This window comes from Ischnura elegans, chromosome 5, assembly GCF_921293095.1.
Source record: "Ischnura elegans chromosome 5, ioIscEleg1.1, whole genome shotgun sequence".
NCBI classification, from domain to species: domain Eukaryota; kingdom Metazoa; phylum Arthropoda; class Insecta; order Odonata; family Coenagrionidae; genus Ischnura; species Ischnura elegans.
In genome coordinates this window covers 91,727,695-91,755,397 of record NC_060250.1, presented here as the reverse complement: position 1 = coordinate 91,755,397, position 27,703 = coordinate 91,727,695, and the positions used below count along the sequence as shown (strand labels likewise).

Sequence of the window (27,703 nt, the reverse complement as noted above, 5' to 3'; positions counted from 1 at the left end):
TCACCTAACAAGGGGAAAAGTAAATTTAGTTCACAATCTAAGATTGCAAACCTAAAACTGATATGTTGATGTTGTTGAAGTCAAATCATTTTATTTATTGTTGTCTCCCAACTTATCTTTATAGGTACAGGAAAAGTGGGATTCTCATTTGCAAGGATTACTGCTTTACTCATATCATCTTGTAGACTTTGGATTGGCACAGGAAATGGTGTTATTATATCAGTTCCACTCTTGGAGAGTAAGTTATCAATCTTAGAATTATTTTCCCTATGTTAAAATTAATTTTGTCAGAATCTCTTTCATCTCAATTCTGGCTGTGGGGAGGTGTACTGAATTTAGGAGCCCAATGCCAGTTCTTTTCACTAACTTTTCTTGTTTTTTAGTCGTAAGTTTCTGCTGTTTTCCAGGTATCCTGTTTTATAGGTATTTTATTTTTGTCTACTGATCCTGGTGAGGTTAAGATCCAGAAAAATTTCCTTTGTCTCTAGGGCTGAAAAATCCGGGAGGTTTTGTTTTCCGGGAGAATATATCATGAAATTGGACTGAAATTTTTTAATCATTTCATCCTATACTAATGGCTTACAGAAGGCTGTTGAGGCTCTTAACACGTTGAGTACGGATGGCGAGAATTCTCGTCATTTTTTTCCCGAGCGTTCTGGATGGATGATGTTGATTCTCGTCATTTAGGCGTGTCTACTTTAGCAATTTTAAAGCGTTTGAGAATCCAGACAAGCAATACGCCAACTATCGGCCAAATTCGAAAGCAAAGCTCCGAAGATGCCAAGCATTTCCCTTAGGAATTCACATTGACAAATCATTGGGATTTTTGGGTGTTTTCTGATTTTCATGAATATATTTTTCGCAATGAGCTATCAAAATGTTGTAATTAATATGTTTTATGCATTCATATTTAATTGCAATGCCGTTTTGTTGCCATTCATTGCAATAATTCATCATTTACTGTTACGGTGGTTTATTGGTTTAAAGCGTGTAAGGTAACCAGCGTATTCGACTTTTCTTTTCTACGCTGCTTAGAGTTGTGTATTTTTATGGGAGTCACGCTCATTAGGAAGTCTTTGAGTACTCGCAGTGAGCTAGTAGAGGATATTTCAGCTGTAATTTATTAATTCCTGAATTTTGTCGTTGCCCATAAGTATGGCAATAAATCATCAAAGCCAAGAAAAATGTACCTTAATATTTTCTACTTTAACTTTCGCAGTGGCTCAAAGAATCATCCCATTACGACTATGTTATCATCATAACGCTATCCTCAATTCATTGGCCATATTGGCAAATTACGTCACTGCCTTTAGCACTGCCAACGGTTGATTTAAGTCTCGAATAATATAGATTTTTGGTTGTACATTTTCAGTTGTTGTTCATTACTTATAATGAATGGACATATCGTTATGTTTGATTAGGTAAAGTTATATTTAAACATTAGCTTTTTAGCCATGGTTAAACCAAAGCAGTTTGCCTAAATTGGCACATATTTTCAATCTCAACTCCTCTACCCAGATACTACATACCTCTGTATTTTAAACCCCGGTACACAGCGTGTTAATTTAGCATTTTCAATTGAGTCCATCGTACAAGTTTCATAGAGCTCCATTTTTCTTGTGATTATGTGAATTTTTTTTATCACAGTTATTCATGCGAGTGTGTCTACCTCTGTTTTTAGTGTGTTATCCTTCAAATGATATTTTTTTGGTGGAATTAGTAACCTTGGACTGTGTTTCTTCTGGCCTACTTTTACCATTTGGAGATCCATGGAGAACGCTAGACATTCCTTTGAATCCAAAGTGCTCTGTGAGCATATAATTATGAAATATTAGTATCAAGTGCCTATATTTTTAAGTTGCCTCAACTTATAAATATGGTCCATATTAACCCGGCGGTAGTCGCGCCCATTTTCCGAACATAAACGGTCGCGTGGGGTGTCTCTGACACCCCAAAAGATGTTGTTCAATTTCTTTCAAATAGTATATTTTATTTAAAAATTTCACATCTCGACGTATTCTTTGTTTATTTAGGAATGACTATACTATATATTTCAAACTATAAATTCAACTTTTATTTTTTTAAGAAAATATTTTTGAATACCCTATTTTCCAGTAGGCAGTCCCAGCTCCTCCGGAAAATTTGCCAATTTTTTTTGTTTCAGCCAAAGAACACAGTTGAAATGTTGAGATATAAATAGATGGCATATACTTTTATAAACACCAATCACTGTATCTCATCATATTTTCTGCGTCGACCTCTATTTTCCTTACGTAAATACTAATAAATGTACTAAATTAATTTACTTATCGATATTGAATCGATTTCCCAAAATGTATTCTTGAGGAAAAATTGACGATGATATTACGGTCACTTATAACTATTGAAATACTCCTGTTACAAATTATATACAGCATTGGAAGGTAAACTAACAAATATGTAGTCCTCAACAGGAGTTCAATTTCGCGCTGTTGAAAAGTTTATTGAATCTAAAGAATGAAGAAAATAAATCATGTAAATTATTTATTTGCTTCTAATCACTTCTCAAAATTTTCAGCAAAAGTGTACCACACATTAGTTTCTGACACACTGCACAGTATATTTTTGTTTTTATATCTGTTGGAAAAAACACATCTTCCAACTTTTTTCTTTTTTTCTCCTCATCCTTTTCTCAGGCTCATTTTACGCATATTCCTCTATTTTTCATGTCTCTAGAGGTCATGTTCAATATCGATCTAATTTTACTGCATAGAAAAGTTAACGATCGAGTTATCTCACGAAGAAAACTTCTTTGCAGTGTGATAGTGAATCGGAATACCTAGGTATAACAAATGCACTGATGTCAGCAGTGTTTGGCAAATCTCCTGATGTTTCTGTTTGCATGATAGGTGCTGCCTATTTTGTCTAATGTGGCTAGACCTTCAGTGCAGTTATAAAAGGTCAATATTTCCGGTTTTCTTTTTTATCTGTTCGTCTTAGATTCATTGACATAAATGGCTGTGTGAATTGTTGACGAAAAAATTACATTCTTTGACCATTTTACGACGCAGGAAACTAGAGCTTTTTTCTTCCTAAACCAAAATAAGCTGCTATTTTCTTCTTTCTTTTACATATACGACTTTCAGTGCTAAATCTCTTTTATTTTTTGCGTGCTGTTCTCGCAACCGTCAAATTATTGCTTAGAATTTCATCTGCTTGCGGAATATTATTGAACCAGTAGTTCAAATTATGTTTCTCCCGTTTCTGTTTACAAAAGAAAATATTCGCTTTAACTCCTATTTTGGACTGGTATCTACAAAAAATGGACCCTCTGGTTGCCACCCTGAGTAGGTACATTTTCAAATACAATCCAATTTGCCAGTGCAAAAATTTTGATGCCATATTTTGCGGGTTTGGAAGGGAAATATTGCCTATATGAACATCTTCTTTGAAAAGGAGTCAATTGCTCATCACCTTTTTTTCATGGCCCAATTCTATTATGTTGTCGTGTATTGCGAGCAAACATCTCAAATACATCTCTACTTTGTGCCAATTTTGCCACTTTTCATTTTCTCTACTCTAGCAGTCACGTTTTCGAAACGAAAAGATAAAGGGGAAAAGAGAAATATGTTATGTCTCATGGAGGAATAACATATTTCCACTCCTAATCCATTGTGGTTCCAAAACAATAAAAAATTCTGTTACTCAGTTTTATTTGCCCTGGCTAAAAGTAAAATACTATTCAGGAACACTAAGTCTTTCCTGTCTGTTTCACTATCTCTCTTACGAGAATAATTTTTAGTGACTTTCTCTACCTGTATATTAGTGCAATTTAGAATTTTCTCTGCCATTCTTTCAATGAACATCATACAAAAACAAACCATTCGTGTTTCGAATCCAATTTATTTTGCCAATAAGTCCCCTCCTCTCGGTAACACTGCTACAATTTTATGTTTTTATGTTTGGTCTTGATCCCTGCGTATTACACGTTACAACTCCATACTTCCCAACGTACATAAGCTCCCTTCCCTTTTACAAAAGCTCATCATCCCTGCACTGTTGTTCAGTGTAAGTTTCATGTGCAGCTATATGACACCGGTCTTCTTTTTCATCAGAATCAATTTTCTTCACTCATAGATTCATTCAAAAGGCAAAGTCTTTCTTCTATCTATTTGTTTGTCAATTTTAACTGATTTTCATGTTTCTTCAAATTTGAAATGTGTGTTTCGACTTTTTCTTTGCAAAATCAGGCTTCATGCCGGTCTGAGAAATCTATCTATCTAGTATGAATTGAAAACGATGATTGTAAGTATTATAAGGCCAACCTTCACTGGTAAATTCACATAAACATGTAAATAATGCCTTTTTATTAATAACTACTGCACTAACGTAATTGAACGAAGTCTTCAAAAAATTACTTCTAAAAAATCGCATTTTCTACAAAAGTTGACGTCAGAAACAAATAATTCCTCATCCAAATTTTCAATCAAAAGTCAAAGTATATTAGCAATTTCCTTTTTTTATAAAGACTGCAGGAATCCATAGGGTACAGAATGAACGTGCTGTAAGTAATATATAATCGATTTTTCGTGGCTCACTTCGAGAAAAATCACTGTAACATTATAAGAAATTACTAACTTTCTATTTGTTTACATAAATTTAGGCAAAAAAAGCCAAAAAATAAATATTTATTGATGTAAACGTAAAAAGACAACTTTCATGGCCAGTTTCAGAAAAGTAGCTATCAAATGTGATGAAAATGAATGAAAAACATTCAAGGTGACTTTGAATACTAGGCGGCAAACCGTAACGAGAACGGTCGCGTGGGGTGTCTGGCGCACCCCACTCTGCAGAGCTTTGACAAAAGTAATTTTTCTTAAAAACTTCCATTGATTTTATCATAATCTTTTACATGTATTCTCAGACAGCTTAAAAAATCAGCTAGAGGGGGTTACAGATCATTGCAGTCACCATTGCAAGAAAAAATAGCGCTTATATAAGGCTGGGGTGTCTGGGACACCCCACGCGACCACCGCCGGGTTAAAAGATTAGAAATTGAAAACATAAGTAAAACTCTTTATGAGTGGTAACATATTTTAAAGAAAACTTCTTTTTTCTGGAAATTGGAGTACTTAAATGCTTGATTTATTTCTGTTACTACCAAAACTACACTGGTTGACCTTTTTACAATATACCTTGCTGTATTTTTCCATTGTGAATTTTTAAGTATGACTGCTTAGTCATCGATATAATGTAGTGGAAAATTCGTGTGAACCCTGAGCCAGTTGAACTCTTACTATACATCTATTAAATTTTTGGTGGTTATATTATGTTCTATGTTGTTTTGGTGCAATAAATGTATTTTCGTATTATTTTGATGTGTGTTATAGATGCTGGTGGTAGAGCTGTTGCTTCTCATGCTGGTAAAGTCCCTGGGAGTGTGGTTCGAGTATATACTGATAGCAGAGGGACACGACTGACTCCTGGTAGTTTTATTCCATACTGCTCCATTGCTCATGTACAAATATCCTTTCATGGCCATCATGACGCAGTTAAATTCTTCGTAGCAGTTCCTGGTAAGCTCAACTCATCGTTATAAATCTCTAATGATAATTAAGCTTGCCTTCTTTATTAAAGTTGCTTTCAAGAGATATCCGTTATTAATGGCATCTATTGAGCAAATTTGTGATACTGAAAACCTGAAAATGAGAAATTAACTCAACAGAAAACATAGTCCAAGCAGGTTAAAAATTTCAAATTCATTTTCATGATTTCTTCTTAGCTCTATAGAAAAACTATTTAAAAAATAAAAAGAATTTCATTAAAGTTTGAAGAAAAAGATCAAACACATTTTAAAAACAGAATGGGTTATGTTGGTTTCCCTACAAGGTGACTCGTATTAAAAGGCAATTTGCATTTTTTATAACTACTGTAATCTGAATAGAATTCCACCCTTTGTTTTTCAAAAATGCCCATGGTTAAAGTAAAAAGGGGAATAGATTCCTATGCATTTATTAATTTTTTTCCTAAAACTGAAGCCTCAAAATTGGGGCGGGGGACAAAATTCAGAGAGAGACTATATTCAGAGAAATATGGTATTAGTTTTAGCCTGTGATTTGATGTTTTGAGAGAAAATAGGATGTTGGTTCTCTGCATTTAATTTTGGTAAAATTCTATTATATTGTGTAATATTTGCTTAGGCTACAACTCTACTGGAGGTAGAACTATGCTTAGAGAAGTATGGTAATGATATTAGTTAAATAAATTTCCAAATTTTCTAGAGAAAATAGGATGTTGGTTCTCTGCATTTAATTGTGGTACAGTTCTATTATATTGTGTAATATTTGCTTAGGCTACTCTACTGGAGGTAGGGCTATCCTCAGAGAAGTACGGTAATTGATATTAGTTAAATAAATTTCAAAATTTTCTAGAGAAAATAGGATGTTGGTTCTCTGCATTTAATTGTGGTACAGTTCTATTATATTGTGTAATATTTGCTTAGGCTACTCTACTGGAGGTAGGGCTATCCTCAGAGAAGTACGGTAATTGATATTAGTTAAATAAATTTCAAAATTTTCTTTCAGGGAGTAGTGGTCAGTCATCATCCACCACGCCTGCCCAAAGCCCGATGATTGAAGGATACCATTCAGAGCCTGCAACCCCTATGTCTCCTCCTGTACCTGTTACTCGATCAATGCGTGTCATGTCGGGCGGAGAAGGTTATATTGACTTCCGAAATGGTGAGTTTTAGGCATTATAACCATATGAAACAATAAATTCAGTCTTCATTTGCTTTGATTGGCTTCTGTCACAGTTCAGGTTGTCTTGTAGTGGTTGGTGGTGAAGAGTAAGTATGCATATATGAGTTAGATTCCTTTACTCCTGTTATTTATTTCTGTTTTTGTTCTAACCCATCTAATTCCCTTTTTGGTTTGTCTCAAAGTAATCATCACTGTATTTGTCCATACCCCTTTCTATTCCTCAATTTCTATTCTTAGATAAATTCGTTTACTTTTTGGACTTATGCATTATTTAAAATTCGCTTGGATAGGTTAAGGTTATCAAACCGCATTCCTGTAGGCATAATAGCTTTTGTATACTTTCCTTTGTTATACTTATTTCAGTGCTGCTACTTGAATTGTAATCAAAAAACATTAAATAAGACCACACTTAGAATACAATAAATCCAAAACTTACCAGTTAATTGTTTCCCAATATTCTCTGGAAGTTGAGAACAACATGAGTCAAAAATTCCTCAAGTTTCATTCATCATCATAATATGTACATTATATTGTTGGTTGTTATGCTCAGGGTTCCCGCTCAACCGTGAAAACCTTAAAACTGTGAATAAACCGTGAATTTCGTCTACCGTGAAAAAACCTGGAAAAAGCCGTGAATTTCGCCATGAAACCTTAAAAAATATCTCAATATTGATAATAATACTACAATTGCCTGATCAAATTCGATATGTTTACACATTAATCCCCAGCGTTGCGCTAACACAACATTATTGAATCCTAATTCTCAGAACAAGTTTCTACTTCAGAATGATTTTTTTCTTCCGATTTACTGACTTTTTAAAGTATCTCTAGTTCCAATTTTGTCATTTTCACCAACATTTTCATTTGCATAATTGTATTTTGATGACTGATGGCGTTTGGCATAAAAATCGGTGCGCACATAGGAGACACATACCCCAGGCAGACACATACCGTCAAGGCAGAATGTGGCATTTCCTCCAAAGGAATACTGATAACTCCCGGCGAAGATGTCGAGTGTGTAAATCAAGATAAAAAATAAAAGATGTAACCCAAGTTTAAAAAAGTTCGTCGTAATCATGCCAAAATAAATCGGAATATGAGAAACAACCGAAGTTAAAAGCCCTACGTACATTCTGGGGAATAATGGGTTAATTATGTTTCATGGTTAGGCATGCGCAGACTCAGTCTACGCATTTCTCTACACACGAATATTCGAAGTGTAGTAATTGGTCCGTACTATATGACGACACATTGACCGATATTTTCCATTTTAATGGCGGAAGTCTGTTATTTTGTCTTAAGCTTTTCAATTTCAGTGATAGCTTGGGATGGACTTGTATTCGAAAAAGGACGAATGAAATAACTTGCATTTCTAATGGACCCAGAAAACATTTACAAAAATTATCTGATTTGTAACTCGAAGTTCAGTTCCCACAAATATTAGGGTACATGCTTCGAAATATGAGTTTGCCATTGGAATTTTACATAAGGAAACATTTCTATAGCAAGTAGGCTTTCAATTTATGGCAATAGCTCTCAATAAACTACGCTCACATAGTTTGAATTTATGTGAATAATAAAGTAAAAGTGAAAATAACGTGTTTCAGCCGGTATTTATTTTGTCTTTATATATTTAAAATCAAGTGCATTATATGTAATTATATGAAATTGATTTTTTGACTTATTACATTCTATAAAAAATTTTAATAAATATTTTCCGCGATTTCAGAAAGATTTGGTATGGGAAATTTGGTTATTGTGCGGTAATAACAACGTGCGCAAAGAACAATCTCTTGGCGAGGAATTAAAAAAGGACTTCCGGCGTTCAGACGGAAGAAGGTCCTAAGGGCATTCGCATATTAAAGGAGGCCATGGTATTTGGTGTCCGTGCAAGAGCGGGGGTGGGTTGGGCCTTTAGTTGGCCCTGAATTTTCCAAACGTTGACGTCAATACAGATATCACTTTTCATTGCTGCGTTTACATTCACGGCGTATGTCATGTACGTTAATTTTTAATTAATTTAGGCTGGTGATTGTCCTATTGTATAAATGGACCATGAATTTGACTACATTGAGACCGTGAAAACCTGGAAAAAACCGTGAAAACTTGGAAGAAAAACTGTGGAAACCTGGAAAAAAACCGTGAATTTCATTATTTAGGTAGAGTGGGAACCCTGATGCTGATGTATGATTTTACACTTTCCCGGCGAATAACTACAGAAAAATCTTCTCGGGATTGCGCGCGGGTTAGATTATTTAAGAGCGCCAACGTTTCGGGTACCGACTCGCTACCCATTCTCACGGCTACTAATACTCCATTGACTTGTAGCCGTGAGAATGGGTAGCGAGTCGGTACCCGAAACGTCGGCGCTCTTAAATAATCTAACCCGCGCGCAATCCCGAGAAGATTTTTCCTGATGCTGATGTTTAAGATATGAGACTTTTTGATGATGATCATCCTAATTATACACTAAATCATCTTAAACACTGTCTTTTTTATACATTTTATAATTACTTCCATTACTTCAACTAATTTAGCCATTATTGTTTTATACTTCGCCACAGCTTCATAATAATTTTAATTGAATCATGTGCAAAAATTAAATTATGAATCAGACTATAAGTTTTGTTCATTTGAGATTGGCAGCAAATCTATATGATACATATATAGTTTTGTCTATTTTATTTCTCTGCTTTAATTTTATGTATCTTTGTTAAAACAAATTTTATTAGTATTAGATAACTACAGAATCTTTTGCTTGAATTCATGATGTTATTCTTTTACCAGATGTAAATTTTTTTAGAAGAATTTGAAGTATACTCTTCGAATAGTTTGTTCAGAATCCTCCCTCTGTAATGTATCCCGAATCGCTATCATTCTTTGCATAGTTTTCTCTAATTTATCAAAATCCACCAGTAACATAGGTTTTATTAACTAGTGGCCTGGAGATTTGGAAATATAAGGTTATATTGTCTTTTATATATTTCGACTTACATTGATCAGAACAGCTCTAAAAATTGAGTATGAAGGTGGCATACATAATTCTTAATAGTACTGGTAAAATGGTGACCTAGGTTTGCTGTAAATCTTCAATTGCTGAAGACTTTCGATTGCACTTCCAAAAAAAATCAGTGACTTCATCTCACAGCAAAATTTGTGGTATTAATAACTACATGCATGGAAAATGTAGATGGTACCACATAGTTGAAGGTTTTAACCCAAGTTTAGTATTCATACTTCTTATATCTTGTTAAAATTCTTTTTGCTTGAAAGTATTCCATATCGTCATGTGGCAGTATTAGAATAAAAATGGGGAGCTTATATCCACAGTCAAATACAGTGATGACATCAAATCTCAAAATTCTAGACCACACTTAGAATACAATAAGTCCAAAACTTACTGGTTAATTTATTTATTATCTCCTGAGTTCTTTATTATCCCCTGAGTTATTATCAGTTGTTTACTTTTTTGTACCAATTTTACAATGTTGATTTTAATTTGACTACTCGTATTCAAAGTGAATTTTTAGTTTCTTTTGTTGATTTGGAGGTTGGATCCATGATTTCATCCGTCCTTCCTCATGCCTTTCACCCTACCACCATCCAAATTTTTCCCAATACAGTAGACTGCCCAGGAGAGCTTCCAGACGGAGCTAGTCACCTAATTGTGTGGCAAATGTCGCCTGATGGGAGGCTTGAGGACAAAGACGAACGTGGCGCGTGACTAAGGTGTTAAACCTGTCCCTCCCACTCCTGTTACCCATGAATCATTGGTAGGAAAACATTTTCCTCTAGGTCTAACCATAGAGTTGACTATTTCTGTAGAGGTTTTTGTTTAGCTCTCTTATCACTCCAGTTGTCGTAGTAAATTAACTTTTGGTTTCAAATCACTGATGAGCAGTTTGTTCTCTGTCTTTCTCTCTACCTCTCTCCATCACATGGACTTTTTTTTAACAGGACGATTAACAATAATTAATCTTTTTTTTAGCTCTTCCAGATTTTTGCAATGCTTCTTCTGTTTCTAATTTAGCATTTTTTTCTTGTAGAAACCCTCCCTTACACTCACGATACATTTAGTTTAGGTATCGAAACATATTGTTAATACCAGTAATTCTCAGACTTCCAATAATTCCAGTTGTATAAGTGTATGGCTTTGCAAATGGGTGATAATTCTTTAAAAGAATTTCCTTTAATAAATTCTCATTATCTTGATTCTATAAAAAATGTTCTGTTCTCTTGTTACTCATCAATTACATGCATGTTGACACATATTATGCACTTAATAATGCATGTTATTTTATTCATGTATATACAATGTGAACTAGTGAAACATTATTTCCTTTAATGGTATAAATACTTCTTCTATATAAAATTAAACTTCACTGAATGTTCTTTCATCGTTCAGTTTTATTTTTGTAATTATTGTTGCTTCATAGGTGCTGCATATTTTTTTTTCTTTTGCCCTTAAGGAAGCTATATTTGTCTGTTTGAAATTGATATAATTATTTCACTTGATTTGATTATTGCAGAAGCTTTTGCTTTGGTTTTTGTCCCTTCTGTTTTCACCTAATTTCAAATTCTTTTAAAAGGAGGAACACTTTTTGAATAAGTTGTCATGAAAAATTCACAATTAAAATAAGATTGTTTTTGGTAAATAATGAATGACCAAGAGAAAAGGACTTCATTTTTGGCATTATTGTATTGCATCAGGAAATTTGTATGAAGCTTCTTGATTGGCATTCTTCCGTGGTTTTATCACCAGGACCTTTGATTCATCACAAGCCTTAAGATTTGTGAATAGGCAATGATGATGATTTTTAGTACAGTTCCACCCACACCTCCTTTTATAGAATCAAATTGTATTTAGACCAAAGGGAAATGTGTAAAAATGGAATTAATGATGTTGAAAACCATCCACAATAACATTCCATAAGTGGAAATTTTTAAAAATAAATTGAAAATATACTTTTATTAAAATATGGTGTACAATGTACTTGAATTTAATTTTACTTCCCATTTTTTTTAATGTTTGCTGATATGCATTATCTGACTTTCTTTGAGAAGAGGACGTTAAATTGATGAACAACTTTTGTTGCATGCAACACCTGGTAGTGATTTAAAATGATATATTTTTGATTCATAATAAGTTGTTCCAGTCATCTCAGACCTTGAAAAATGGCTGGTCCTCATTCAGCTTTTTTACACAGGAAGTGTTTAAAATTATGTCTCCCACTTGAAAAACCTTAAATTAGAATTGTACCGTAGTCAGTGAACTTATTGTTAGGGGCCTGGGAAATTCATAAAATTGCCTTGTCTGTTCAGTTAGATTTTGCAGCATGAATGTTATTTATATGAGAATTTTGGAAAAATTATGCAATTTCTCCATATATTCAGCCTTAGCTTCTATGCAATCCTATGTTTGGCTGCAATGGCTAACAGTTTCATTGCAAGCACAACTGTTACGGTTAGAAGTTGTAAAATGAATTTCATGTCGATGCCAAACACTGTCAGTAATTATTGGCTTTGAAATTCTGGAAAGTAATTGTACATTTATGCAAACTATATATGCTTAGAGATAGCAGTTTTTGTGAGAACGCATAACTTTTCCTTTTTATTTATTACGGAAAAGGAAAGGGGCATGAATGATCAAAGCGCTTAATTTTTTGTTCAGTAGTTTTGTTGGCTTGAGTACTATTGCCGAATTCACTGTTCTGAATGTTCTGCTAATGAAGTTCTTGGTGTTCTCATGGAAGGAAAATTTATATACCACTTGAGGTACTTGACTTTATTTCTGCTACTGCTGCATGACCTTTTTTCACAGTACACTTACATTTTTCCATACAATCCCTTTATATGACTTCTTTGCAAAGTCAGGGAGTTCTAAAAATAATTCAAACTGAAAGTTAACTTAGACTGTTGGCTAAGGATTGAGATAAATTAAAATTGAAAGTTGTAAACCCTGAATATCCTTGAATATCTGTGGACAAGAACCTCAAATTTCATCGTGTAAAATTAGTCTACATCATGAATTATGTTGTTATAATCAAACTTAAGTTCTATTTTGTTTACTATGAAATTTAATTAGGTGTCTGTCTTTGTATATGAAAATATCTTTTATGATACGTTGATGTCTCAAGGAAGGGTTCGATGAAGGTTGAAGGGCATGAAATCGGTTCACTTAACTTCAAGGGCAAGGTTTAACACTGATCTGGTTTCTCTATTCATTCTGTTTAATCTTTGATCTCATAAAATCATGCAGTTAATTTTCCAAGCATGCTTGCTGGCTACCGTAGTATCCTTACCGTAACAACTTCATACTGTTTCTGGAAGTTAGCTTAATTAGGTGCACAGTAATACTACTTGATTGTTTTATTACTTTACATAGATATTTCTTTGTGCTTGAGGAACCATTTTCTTTTCATACAAGTTTTCCTAAGTCAACCCTGTGCCAGAAATAAATATTTTCGTGGATTCTTCTGTGGGGTACGAATTAAAGGATGTGATTGGTTCATAAGTCACTCATCAATATTTTCATGTTATTGCCGTTTCATTTTCAGTAATATTTTGAAATGTAGATACGGTGCAACCTCGATAAAGCGATAAATCCTTTCTTGGAAGAATTTTTCATCCAATTCTTCCATCCATCAAAACTCATAATCTACACTTAAAAATCTTCTAAGCGCATGTAATGATGTCATTAATTTTGTCATTTTTTCACTTTTTCTGCTTCTGAAGCTATCTCTAAAATTAAATAAAAAGAAGAATTTGTGCTTTCACATTAATATTTATTCACGACCTGTCACCTGATGGTGACATCTAACGTTGAAACCATGGTCATGAATAAATATTAATGTGAAAGCACAAAGTTCTTCTTTTTATTTAATTATGAATCGCTTTCACCAAGTTATGCCTCAAACAATCAATTCTATCTCTAAAAGATAACTTAAAATTATGGAATCAGTCTTCACTTCAAATAATTAAATTCAACTTTAAACAAAGATGCTCATGGTTTTCATTATATTCACAGACACAGTATTGAACATCAATATTTATGAGATCGATTGCATTGGAATTAAAATTCCTGTTACGTAATGAGTCTGTACAGTTACTTTGGGAATCAAAAAAAAAAACAAAGATTCCAAATTTTACTCATTCTTTACCTATCTCTCACATTTGATGTAATTCCTTTGTTCGCATAGGAGAAGTAAGACTAAAACGATCGCAAACATGCTTTCTTATAACATTTTGATTTTTGGCAATTTTTTAAAGGGGCATCACAGGAGGAGTTGAGAAGTATCCGCTGTTTTTATTTTCTTCAGGGAGGTTGGGATCAACCAGTTTGAAAATATTTACATTCTCTAACATAAAATGCAGTATTCTGCATGTATAATAATATTTCTGTCATGGATATCTCAAAGATATGCCGAGGACAGTACAAAGTATGGAAAAAAAATTGCCGACATTGCCGACAATTTTTGCTGTCACGTTTAGAATTGGACGGCATTCTGCAACAATGAACATAAATAGCTGATAAAAATGTTATTGTGGGTACATTCAATAGCTTTGTTATTAAACAAAAACCATCCATATTGCATCCATATTTCGGGAGTATTAAAGTAAAAACTAAACGTCCATCTGGGATAAGTACGAAATGTCCTCCATTTTAATTTTTTCCCAGGGGGATCAAGTAACTAGTTTGAAAAGGTTTACATTTTCTAATGTCAGACACACTTCTTCATGTGCTAAAAAAGTTTCAATGAATTAGGTGGTCTATAGGTTGATGAAATGAGGTCTTAATCTTTAGAAAATTGTAATTTTGGGTGTTATTCAAAGATTTATTTTTTATCTCGTTAACCCTGGGTGACAAACACAAACTGCTAAAATACAGTAGAGAAAATTGTTGGCGCATCTAGTAATCATTCCCATTGTCGATATCTCGTCTAATACAGCATGAAGTATCGAAATAAAAATACAATTTTTGCCATTAAATTTAGGATTGAATGGCTTTTTTGCAACAATGAAGCTAAGTAACAGCAAAAAGAATTTAAAAAATGTGGTTGCATTCATTATCTTTCTTAATAACCCAGAACATTTTGTATCGCATCCAGTATATTTAGGGAGTATTACGTAAAAACCAAACGTCCATCTGGGAAAAATCCAGTGTCCACCATTTATATTTTTTCCCGGGAGGATCAATGCAACGAGGTCAAAAAAGTTCACCATTCCTAACGTCAAATACAGTGCTTCATGTGACAGTACTAACAAAGTTGAAAGGAATTCTGTGGGCTATAAGTGGACGGTTTGCTGTGTTAATCGATTGTAAATTTCAGTGACATTCAAAGATTGTTTGATTTTTATCTTGGTAACCATTTGTGACAGAAACAAACTTTTACCTGCATACAGTGGAGGACATTCTAGGCATATGCAATAATTGTTGCCGTTGTTGATATCACAGAATTGCAGCAAGGACAGCAGAAAGTATGGAAAGAAATACAAATTTTTCCGTTAAATCCTTTAATTTGGATGGAACAATCCATTTTAAAAAATTCTGAAAAAATTGCAAGAATAGGTGGCCAGCTTTCATAATATACATCAACCACCTATGTGGAATGCATAGTTCAGGAGCATTAAAATAAAATCCAATAGCCCGTCCAGAAAAAGTGCCAAATTTCCACAGTTATAACGTCGCAACTATGGGGGTTGATTGAAACTTGCTGTTTTCGAAATTTTCCTCCAGATCATTGCCAAATTTCAGCTCTCCAGCTCTTTTGGAAGTGGTCTGGAATTTATATGCGTGAGTGAATGTGTCACACGTCCCGTTGTATATCTAAGGGGGTAGTAGGGTTGTAAGGATTGAAAAGAAACTAATCGATTATTCCTTAAAGAACAGCAGCAGAAATTTGATAAAAGTATAAGTTGAAATGGAGCGTAAATGTGAATGAATGGTGGATGATATGGGATAATAATAACTCGATCTCAAGTGAACTCTCGAGTGAACCAAATGCACTAAAATGAACCAGTCTCAAGAAGCAATATCTTAAGAGCATTAATCTCAAGCACCGGGATTACTTTATTCAATGTCAGTAATGAGAGTGGCTAGGATTCATGGTAGCAGAATATTGTGTTATTAGGTAGTTATTCGAGATTTTGAGATCAGCTGAGATTTTGAAATGAAAAGAAGTGCTGTTCTCATGGAAGGAAAGTTTATATGACTAGATCTTGAGCGACTTGATTCGATTCTTGCAACTACTGCCTGACCTTATTTCATAATATGCCTTGCTCCATTTTTCCATATAATCCCTATGTAGGTCATCTTTGCCATAGATATTGATATAAAGTGGTCTAAAAACAATTGCAACTGAAAAATCAAGGAAATTGATAATGGAAAGTTGATATCAACCCTGTGCCTTTCACATGTATATTTTGTTGCAATGTTTAAGGCATTGTTTCTCTAATGAGATGGCTCCTTTGCTCCCCAGGAGATGGAGATGAAATGGATGGGATGGACAGGTCCTCATCGCACGCCGGACACCACCACAAGGTTCTCGGAGGGGACGGTGAGGCGGGACGAGGGGAGGAGGGGGCGGAAGGCGTTGACAAGGAGGGTGAGATGGTGGGGGACGACCTGGACGACCCGATGGAGGTGAGGCCTTCGTCGTTGATGGACAAGGGAGGATCTTCTCAGGGAAGAGGCGACACGAGCTACCTGATAGTGTGGCAAGTAGACTTGCCAGCCGAGTGACCAAGTGGCTGATAGTGTGAAGTAAATTGACCCGGGAACCCTGTTTGCTTACGTGTGAAGGCATATAAACGGAAGAAAAACGAAAGAGGAAATATGTTACCAAGATGCCGTTTGGTATCCCAATGTTGCCCAGTTTTTGAAGACTGCAAGTTTTGTTTAAGCATTGCCGAAATAAAATATTTCCCGCCAAGACTGTTGTCCTTCTGTGCGTGATTTTTTGAAGGTTACATGCTTTAATCTTGGTCGTAGTTCTAAATTTTTTGCATCACTCAAGTGGTGAATGAGGTTGTTAATACTGTAAAGGTGTAGAGAAACTTTTACCGAAAGTTTATTTTAAGGGATTAGTGCCCTTAAGTCACAATTCTGAACTAAACTCTTCTTTTTCTAATGATGAACCTGGTAAATAGCATATTTGTATACCTATAAAAAAAAGCATTTTTATAAGTTTGATATGCGTGTCAGTATTTCCTGTCTCAGCTTGTCTACGCACTGATGGTTTTCTTCTGCACCAAGCTCATAGCTTAATATTGAAAGGACCTAGATGTCGATCTTTTATTATGTAGATAATCCATCTCTCAGATATTTTGTTTACAAAATATTCCTCCTCCCCCCAGAAGTGTGAGCATTATTCCATTTTGTAACGAAGGGTCTTTTTTTACCATAATTTATGAAAACTGTAGTCTTATAACTCACTAGTCGATTCATTCCTCATGGTGTTAGTTACTCAAAAGTGTCGTCATTTATAACTTTTGTCTAAAATACACACGCATATGATTTACCAGGCACAAATTATAATTTCATTACACTCTAGCAGTTAACTCAGCTCCCAGTGGCTCAAATAATTATGGATTAATTTACAAACAGTGCATTTTGGCTTTCTATTTTTAGAGTGAAAATACTATGAGAATTGTAGGTTAAAACACATTGGCATTTTTATATTTTGTAAAGAAAATAAGCTTAATGCTGCTGGGCAGTTATTATTTATCCAACTATAATGTAGGAAAAAATTACTTTGTTATGAGCCCTCTTTGTGTGGTAATTGTTGATTAATGCTTTTATTTTATTTACTGTAATTGATTTTGATACTTCACTTGCAACTCCTATCAGTTTTTCATTTTAAAAGAGGTTGATATTTAACTTTGTACAAATGTGAGAATGAGTAAGTGCTGTATGCTTGCCTAATAAGAGTAATTTGGCCAGTGAAGTTCTTTACATATGGGCTGTGCAGTAATATATATGGTTCTGTGAGGTTTTCTTGCGCCTGTGAAAAAATGTATAGCCAAAATGTACATGCTTTCCATGAATCCTCCAAACACTTATTTATAATTTGACATTAAGAAAAGTAATTATTTAGAAATCATCGATTTTTTTAATAATTTGAAGTAATTAATAACCTTATTATCAAATGATATTTGTATACCAACTAATTGAATTTTTGGTTCATTGAAATTTTCGATCAGCTATTATGGAAATTTTCTATCTTGAAGTGCAGTTGACATTTATAAATACATATTGAACATAATCTGTATAAAATCCAGTGCTTACTAGCTTTCCTGAGAAGCAGTTTGTGAAAAAAAGATTTTAATACGAGGATTTATAAAAGCAGTTCATGCGCTGACTGTTTTTTTAACACTCAATGCATGAATATGTTATTGTTGTGATTTTTTAATCTATTCCAGTTTTGAATGAAAAGAGAGAATATCTCGTTCACAAAGAAAATAGTCATTTAAGTCTGAATATGGTCTTAGACCCCACTATACTAATTACGGTATTTTCTTTTGTGAAAGAGCTATCATTGTATTCAAATGAATTGCTTTGTTCTTGTAAAGATCAAGGCAGTTCATCGTCTCAAGAAAAGTTTGAAGGACAGCATCTGATGTTTCTTTCTTTACAGTACTTTGTTAAATTAATTGTCCACTTGTTTTGACAGCAGTAAAGCAAACTGTGAGAGTAATGCCAAAATATTTATTTTCTCACTGTAAAAAAATTATTTATTTCATGAAATTTGTCCAATAAAGTTATGTACACGTTGGTGAATTACAATTATGAGAGTTTTTCATTTATCACGAACCTTGTGTGATAAACTTATGAGAAAATCGTGTGCATTCCAGTATATCCTAACTAAATTGTTTCTGTTAAAACTAACCTAAGGTGAGAAGTATACAAAGATTAAAGAGCCAGAGTTTATAAATTACAGTGTAAAAAAGTGACTGAAGAATTATCGACCGTGGAGGCAGCAATAGAAGTAGGTACATGTAGGTAGGTACTTACTTCAGTGGGGATGAGACATTAGAAAAGTCGAATCACCAAATACCTTGAATAATGAGCTTTTTCACTGTTCAATATCTGATGTCACAAAGTTATCAGTTACTCAAATTACGAATATACAGCACAGATCATCCATGACTCTCTTCAAATCCGTAGAAAATGGTTGGGTCTTACTTGAAGTTTTGCACATTTGGTTGGTTCAATTCTTTAACTATATTTTTACGAAAACTTATCATTGAAAGTACATATGTACTAAAATATGTAAAATGCTGATGCCTCCACGAGAACAACACTTACAAAGATGTATGCATTCAAATGCATGCGTGATTGGCTGTTCCTTTTCTGACTCCCTGTTGCGTGATGAAATTCACGTTTTACATGTTCCAATTTTAAAGTAATTGTCAATTTTTTATTTAGTTTAAGTTTTTCCATAAATGCAGTGAAGCATTACTAATAATATATTCTTCAATATACGTGTAATAAAAAAAAAGAATTGAAATGCACTATTCGATGTCACCAGCAATAGAAATTATCAACACTATTTACAAATTACCACTGAGAATTAACACTACCAGAGAGTGACTGAAATGAGGAGGGTCTCAGAAAATGACTCTGTTTCTCGGCACTCCATGTATGCAATTTTAATGTAATCATGGGTAATAGTTGTGTTAGGATTTAGGAGCTGTGTTAAAGTAGAATGACTTGCAAAGCATTCAACATTTTTTTTATTTTAACTGCGATTTACATTAAAAATTGATGGAAAAATGCGTATTCAGTAATGCAGTATCTGATATCCGAGTTAGGTATTTGGAAAATAATTAAATATTCGAATTCGAGAAAAATACTATTCAACCCATCCCTAGTATTTAGTATTAGTGGTGGCAAATTTATATGCATGAAGTGATGTTGATGATGAGGGCTTGCTGCCCTTCTGGTTTGCAACTATGTGATCCAAAACAAATACTTTTAGAGCATGTTGTTAAAAAAAGTTATTGACATAATTTACAATATCCAGGCACTAAACCTAACGTTTATCCACATTTGGAGTATCTTGCTGCCCCTGGAGCCCTATCCACTAAGGAAATCTCTCGGATAGTTCGTGGTTGGTTCTTGGAAAGACTTCATAATTTTGGAATGAACTATCCACTTAGGTCTATCCAACTGTGATGTGCCTACATTTTGTTTTTATAATATTTTTATGATATCATCAATTGTCATAAACTATAACGGAAGTTTTCATTCCCACATCCTATTGGATTTTTAGTGAAAGTTACCTGCTTGGAGAGATATGTATTCATGGAGTTTTTTGTACTAAATAGTCCAGGCTCTGAATCTGCTCTATCTGTATTTTCATTATTCTTTCCTCTTTCATTCATCTTAATTTTCCTGAGACCAAATTCTGAAAAACACACTTAGTACAAATCTTAACGCTTGCACATACTTTCAGATAAAATTCTGAAATCATAGGTATACAGAATGTGGATATATAATGATATACCTATGTACTTGTGTTTACTTGTGAACAGCCAATCACGCATGCATTTGAACGCATACATACATCTTTGTAAGTGTTGTTTTCGTGGAGGCATCAGCATTTTACATAGGTATTTTAGTACTTACTTTCAATGATAAGTTTTTGTAAAAATATAGTTCAAGAATTGAACCAACCAAATCAGAATATGTCAACCCTTAAAAATCGACTCTTATTAGGGGTTAATGCCAGAAAAAAAATTACCTTAAAAAAATGAAATTATTCATCACAGAGTGCTTGCTTGGATGTGGTTGCTTAAAATATGTACTAATTTCATTTAGCAATTTTTCAACCCTTGAAAACGACCCCATACAACATTACAATGCTTATAAACTACTTTAATAGGTATAAATAGGAAAAAAGTTAATTTAACACATATTCGTTTATTTACACAATGATACAATAAATATTTGCTTACATAGACAAAAATAAAACTTACGCAAACAGTTAAAAATAAATTTTTTAATCATCTTCATTTCTGTAATCATCGTTGTCATCAATGTCATCCTCGTCTTCTAACAATACTGGACAATCCTTACAAGAGCACCTTGAACAAATCGAATTGCAATATAACCCCACTTTTCTTTGGCCACATGAAACGGCACTCCTTTTTTTGTGATTATAAAAAATCATATAGAGAAGTTCTTCAGGTGCAGGTGGTTTGTTCATTTTAATGGGGTGAAATGGTACACAATTAAATGTATACTTATGCATAAATTGCATATAGCATAATCAAACAGATACTGCATGGCCTCCAGTCTTCCTGCTACATATCACGCATGCACACACATGTTTAGCACACAGAGTATATACTGGTAATGTAGATTGTGATGCTCCGAATTGCACTTATCGAATTTTCAAAAAAAAAAAAATTGATTGGTTTTTCAAACACAGCTCCTTCAGTTTTGATGATAAAAAGTTTATTCAAAAATTATTTTTTTTTATTTTTTAAGGGCTATTAGGCTATATAAATTAAATTCCATTTAATTCCTTAGATTTGAAAGGATGTGAATTTAAAATGCTATTATTTTAGAAAACAGTTTTAAAATAATATCATAAACTTTCCTAGAAAATGCATAGTTTTGCAGCTACATATTTGACATTGATTCTCTAAAATTTATCGTTTGACAAACAAAAGCTATCCATTAACAAGCCATATCTTGGATAATATTGATCGTCAAGGGAACATAGAAACTATTGTTCTATGTTGCATTATAAGCTATAATTTTATAAGTCACAGTTTTTTTGATAAATGCACATTTTTCAAGTTATTTGAGAAAAACGGATTGAAAACTTTGATTTTTCTTCAAAAAACTGTAACTTTCATTGGAGAATAACTCGAAAAATATTAATTTCACGAAAAAAATGCAAATATCTTTTGATATTATCAATAGCAAGCACTTTGTTACTTCCACAAAATATTTATGACAATTTCTATTTTATGATCTGTTTCGGCTGTATCATATAAATTTCAATATCTCACCAAACAACAGAAAATTTACACAAAGCAAACAATATGAAATTATAGAAGCTACTATTCATTCCTGTAATAATCACTATTGTTTTTTTAGTTACAGTAGATTCCGTTTAATGTGTCAACCGGTTGCTTGGGACAGCCGCTTAATTGGGGCAGATCTTGAAGAACTGAACCCAATAGAGGAATATCCCAGAATATTCTCCGCTTAATTGGGACAGCATGCCGCTTTATTGGGCCATGAGTCGGCGACATAGACTATACTCGCGACGAAATTAAATTTTTTTGTTTTCAGAATACTATTTTTTTTTTCCTCCTTTGATTTACTCTTCTTTTTCACAAATGTTCCTATTCTTGCCCTATTTTGAAAGCTCTTGTTGATATGTATATTATCCGCAAGATAATAGGACTTCTCTTTAATAGGTCTTAGTAAAAAACATTTATTCAGCGTCGCCCGAGGTTGTGAAAAATATTTTTAACTAAATTTTTATAATTCTTGAAAATGATAATAAATTAGCTGAACTCACTGATTTATTAATCAAATTAATAGTTTGATAAACTTATGTTGCATTATAAACAATCTTCAGTCTTCTTTCTATCATTTCGACGTTTTTTTATGCCCCTATACAGGATAGTTCGCCTAATTGGGGCAGCCGCTTAATTGGGGCAAAGAGCACAAGTCCCGAAATATCCCAATTAACTGGAATCTACTGTATTTTGGAAATAAGAGCATTAATGGTGTAACAGCCAAAACAGGTCATAAAATAGAATTTTATAAATATTTTGTGGAGGTAACAAAGTGTCTGTTATTGATAACATGAAGCCCTTCCACCACGTACAAGATTCAAGTTTTGATTTAATATTCTTTGCTTAGAATTAGTTTCTCCATCGAGTACTATGGTCAGCATGGAATAAAAAATTTCCACCTCCGAGATGGGGGAAACCACCAAGGCACCTGTATAGATTTTGATGCTTGGCCTATTATCTATCTACTGTCAAAATTTCAAGTAAATTGATGCAGTTTGAAAAAAATGCAAGCCAAAGTGCTTCATTTCCTGGACTAAAAGGCAGTATTTCAACTTGTGTACCCACTTGTTTGACAGCAGTTTTTGTTAAAAAAAGTTTTCCGTCTGTTTCTTCAGACCTGCTAAGTGACTGAATTTTTGGCTGCCTTACATAGCTACATGGCTTACATGGGGTTAGGCTGTCTGCAGTTGGTTGCCAAACTAAGGCATTTTGCATGCAAAAGTAAATTGATGCAGTGAATTGTTTGCAAGAGGACATCTTAGAGGTTGCAATCATTCCCGTTCATTTTAATTAATATTGATTCACTTGTTTTATTCCTGAAATTTTCATATTTAAAAAAACTACATTGACTCATTCCAACAGTTGTATTTGTTCAAGAAAAAGACTTCTTTCTTTGCAAATTCTGTGCTTTTATGAATCTCACCATATAGTTATTAACTTTTCCTCTTACTTCACTCTTTTTTAAACATCAAGAACTCATTCATTCATTCCAGGAGTTGGGATCTTAATTTAACCCTCAACAAAAAAATTATTTTCAAAATTTTTATACTTTATTATCCAAAATATGTACATATATCCTAACATTGTTTTGCTATATCACCCATTGTCACTATAATTAAAAGCAACAAGCAAGCAATTTACAGTCTTGAATCCAGCACATCATGGCTTGGGAGACTTCGTCTGGTGTCCAGACCTACTAACACTGGACAATTATGCCGACCATATGGCAAGAGGGGATCTTAGAGGTTGAAATCATTCCCGTTCATATTAATATTGATTCACTTGAATCATTCTTGAAAACCTAATTATTATTGTGTTCGTGGGAATGTCACAAAAGCTGGGTAGTCATTTTTGATAGAAAAAAACTGCAACTTGTGTAGAGCAGATGAGATAACAGGCAGCATATAAAATCATGGTAATGTATGAATGAAAACACCATTTCCTAGCTTTTCTGATCTTACAGCAACAATAGTTGAGCCAATGTGGCCAAGCCCTATTCTACCACCATTCGACTCCTCTTGAGGGATCCTCACAGCACTTGCAAACACACCTGTTTTTCACAGCCTACCCTCAAGGCTGATTATGTCCACCAATCCAAATCAGCTCATCTGCAAGGAAAAGATGAATTCAAAGCATTGAATCCCTTAACTCATACATATTCTGTAAATTATTTATGATTGCAGGAAAATGTCACTGATCAATGGCCAAGGCAATTGAATCATGCTCAAGGTTTGTAATAAAGTTGATGGTAGGTGATTTAACTTTGTGGAAGTAATACATGATAAAATAAAAACACTTGGTACTTCCCACACAATTTTAATAATTAACGACTGGTTTCGACGTGCTCTACATCATTTTCCAGCTAGATACAGAAGTGAAAATTCTTGCTATAAACTAAATTTTAGTGCTACAAAAGAAAAATGTGAGATGACAACACATAAGTGAAAATTCTTGTAAAAGACTCTATATTAATGTTGCTGGTGGTTTTCGGGTATTGCTGTGTAGAAAACATTTTAACTCGACGTTTCACTCCTCCTACTGGGAGCGTTATCAAGAGAATCTGAGAGCGTTATCTCTATATCAAGAGATAACGCTCTCAGATTCTCTTGATAACGCTCCCAGTAGGAGGAGTGAAACGTCGAGTTAAAATGTTTTCTACACAGCAATACCCGAAAACCACCAGCAACATAGATAAAAGAAGCTGTGAAAGTCTTCAGACGAAAACTCTATATTAATGCTGAGGAAATAAAATTGAAATGTAAAAGTAATTGGTTTGAACTCGATTTTATTGCGGATGTAGTCAAATAAGATATAAGTCAATTTTACTTATTCTGACTGCCATCTCCACACAAATGAACTTTGGCTTGTAAAATAGTGTGAAAAGTACAGTTTTTATTTTATTTCATCATCCCCAAGGTAATTGGAAAAGATTTCCAGCATTTCCATTTCCAGCAAGTCAATGTTACATATTCAACATTATAGCAGACTCGATTAATTTTAATTTTCCAATATTGTACAGCTGAAGGGATAACTAATAATACCAGATATAATAATTATAATTAATAATTACATAAATCAATAATTATACACATATATTTAGAAAAGTTATTTTATTTAAAGTAGGGATTCAGAATAGCAGACAAATTAAAGAAAGATAAAAATAGCCATGTAAAACACTCACAAAAATGTTCAGATGATTCAAAATATTAATTAAGAAGAAATATCCAAAATGACAAATCAAAAATGAAAATTCTTGTATTTCCCTCAATTCTAGTGTAAAAGGATGAAGAAACAAAATGACATTAAAGAAAAAAATCTTGTTTTTAACTCTTAGTGCGAGGGAAAAAAATGCGGCATTAATTTACAAAAACAAAAATTCTTGCGATAAATTCAATTTTCTTGCTGAGGAAGAAAAGTGTGAAATGACACTTAAAAAGTGAAAATTCTTGTTATAAACTTGAATTAATTAGGAAAGAAGAAAAATGCTATTAGTGCGAAAAATCCACAGAGGAAAAAATCATTCGCCTTGACCGGGATGCGGGTGACTCCGTAAAAAGTTATCACTGTGGCTAGTCCCGGTATACTTTAATAAAAATGCTATTTGATACTAAAGAGGGAAAATTCTTGTTATGAACTTAATCTAAGCGCAAATAAAGAAAAATGCTAAATGATAATACAGAAGTGAAAATTCTTGCTATAAATTAAATTTTAGTGCTAAAAAAGAAAAATGTGAGATTGCAACACAGAAGTGAAAATTCTTGTAAAAGACTCGATATTAATGCTGAGGAATTAAAATTGAAATGTCACTTAAAATGTAAAAATAATTGAACTCGATTTTATTGCGGATGTAGTAAAATAAAGTATGAAACTTAGGAAATGAAATTACTTATTCTGAACATGTTTTAGTACCAGTGAAGAAAAATGCGTTATAACACTTAGGAGATGAAAATTCTTGTTATAAACTTGGAATGACACTTAATTAAATGACACTAGAAATGACACACACAATGACAATGAAACGACACTTAAAAGTAAAAATTCTCGATATTACTTAATTTTACTGCAAATGGAGAAATTTACCAAATAATTTGTGAAAAAATAGAAATATTATCATAAACTCTATTTTACTGGTAAGGAGGAAAAGTACCAAATGACACTAAAATTGACAGAATTCTTTTTAAAAACATATTTGAAAGGCAGAGGAAGAAAATGCTTAATGTCACAAAGAAGTAAAGATTCTTGTTATAAAATTGATTTTAATGATAAGGAAGAAAACGCAAAATGACACTTCAGAAGTGAGAAAAACTTTTAAATACTCAATTTAAGCGTGAAGAAAGAAAAATTCGAAGTGAAGAAAAAAAATTTTTAAATCAAGGTGTGTGACACACAAGTAAAAATTCTTGTTATTACTTTGATTTTAGGGGAGAAAAATAACAAATAACACTTAAGAAGTGAATAATCTTACAGTAAACTCGATTTTCATGCTAAGGAGGAAAAAATACCAAATGGCACTTAAAATGAGAGAATTCTCAATTTGAAAATGCTTTTTATTCAAAGGAAAAAATTGCGAAAAGAGTCTCAAGAAGACGAAATACTCGTTACATGCTAGAATGTTGTGCTAAAGAAGAAAAATGATAAAAAAAAGATGAATGAAAAATGATAAGGAAAAAAATGCACTTTAAAGTATAAATAACACTATTACTTAGATTTTAGTGCAACATTAGAAAATTACCAATTGATTTTTAAGAAGGGAAAAATCTCTTCACAAACTCAGTTTTTGTGCTAAGGAGGAAAAAGAGGAAATGACACTTAAAAAGTGAGAATACTTATTTAATCCCGATTTTTCAAAAGAAAAAAAAATGCGAAATGAGTCTCAAGAAGAGAAAATTTTTTTTATAAACTTGATTGTAGTATCAAAGATGAAAAATGGGAAATGACACTTTAAAGTAAATATTCTCATTACAATTTGATTTTAGAGCATTTGGAGAAGATTATATAATGATTTATAAGGAGTGAAAAATGTTATCATAAATTGGATTATACTGCCAAGGAATAAAATACCAAATATCACTTAAAATGAAGTAATTAGTAATATGAATATTAGTTCAAAAGAAGAAAAATGCGAATTGGATCTCTAGAAAAAATTCAAATAATAAAGTCGATTGTTGTGCTTAGGAGGAAAAATACCAATTGAGTCCCTAGAAGAGAAAATTCATAATATAATCTCAATTGGAGAGATTAGGAGGAAAATACCAAATGACTCTTAAAAGTAAAAACTCTCGCTACAACTCTGAAAAAAGCATATAATTTTTTCCGTGACTCTATTTTTTCGCTGATGGTAATCAATAGGAATTGACGGTTGAAAAGTGAAAATTCCTTTTTTAAAAAAGATAGTGATCCTCAGTTGATAGTAGTCCTCAGTTGAAAAGTGACAATTCTTATTTTAAAAATGTTTCTAAAGCAGAGGAATATCAATGCGAAATGAGCCTCTGTCAGACAATATTATTGTTATAAACTTGATATCAGTCCTAATACAGAAATATTCGAAATGGTAGCAAAAAGTTAAAAAAATTTTTACTTACTTAATTTTAATGTAACGTTAGAAATAATACCAAATAACACGTTAAAAATTAATAATTTTGTCATTGACTCGATTTTTTTGCTGTGGGTGTTGAATAGGAATACATGGTAAAACTGAAAATTCTTATTTAAAGAATGTTTCTAAGGAAGAGGAATATGAGTGCGAAATGAGTCTGGAAGAGAAAATAATTGTTATAAACTCGATATCAATGAAATCGCGTTTGTAACAATGATATTTATTTCTATGTCACAATATTGATTTTATCATTCTTCGTAGTGAAATCGCATTTATAACAAGGATTTTCATTTCCAAGTAACATCTTTAATTTTTTCAATCCGCG

At 33.0% G+C, this 27,703-nt stretch overlaps 1 protein-coding gene across 14 annotated transcripts in view; it reads left to right on the top strand.

Annotated features, from left to right (window-relative positions):
- Nucleotides 1-18,528, top strand: part of LOC124159256 (JNK-interacting protein 3) — an 83,826-nt gene extending 65,298 nt beyond the window's left edge. For 12 of the 14 annotated variants that reach the window (XM_046534938.1, XM_046534951.1, XM_046534945.1 and 9 more), the window contains 4 exons: nt 125-238; nt 5,370-5,555; nt 6,564-6,719; nt 16,220-18,528. In XM_046534938.1, coding sequence (XP_046390894.1) covers nt 125-238; nt 5,370-5,555; nt 6,564-6,719; nt 16,220-16,482 — 719 coding nt within the window. In that variant the 3' untranslated portion in view covers nt 16,483-18,528. Of the gene's footprint in view, nt 1-124; nt 239-5,369; nt 5,556-6,563; nt 6,720-10,363; nt 10,514-16,219 lie in introns of all 14 variants that reach the window. The other 2 variants (XM_046534948.1, XM_046534947.1) reach the window with 2 other exon arrangements.
- Nucleotides 18,529-27,703: the final 9,175 nt, after the last annotated feature.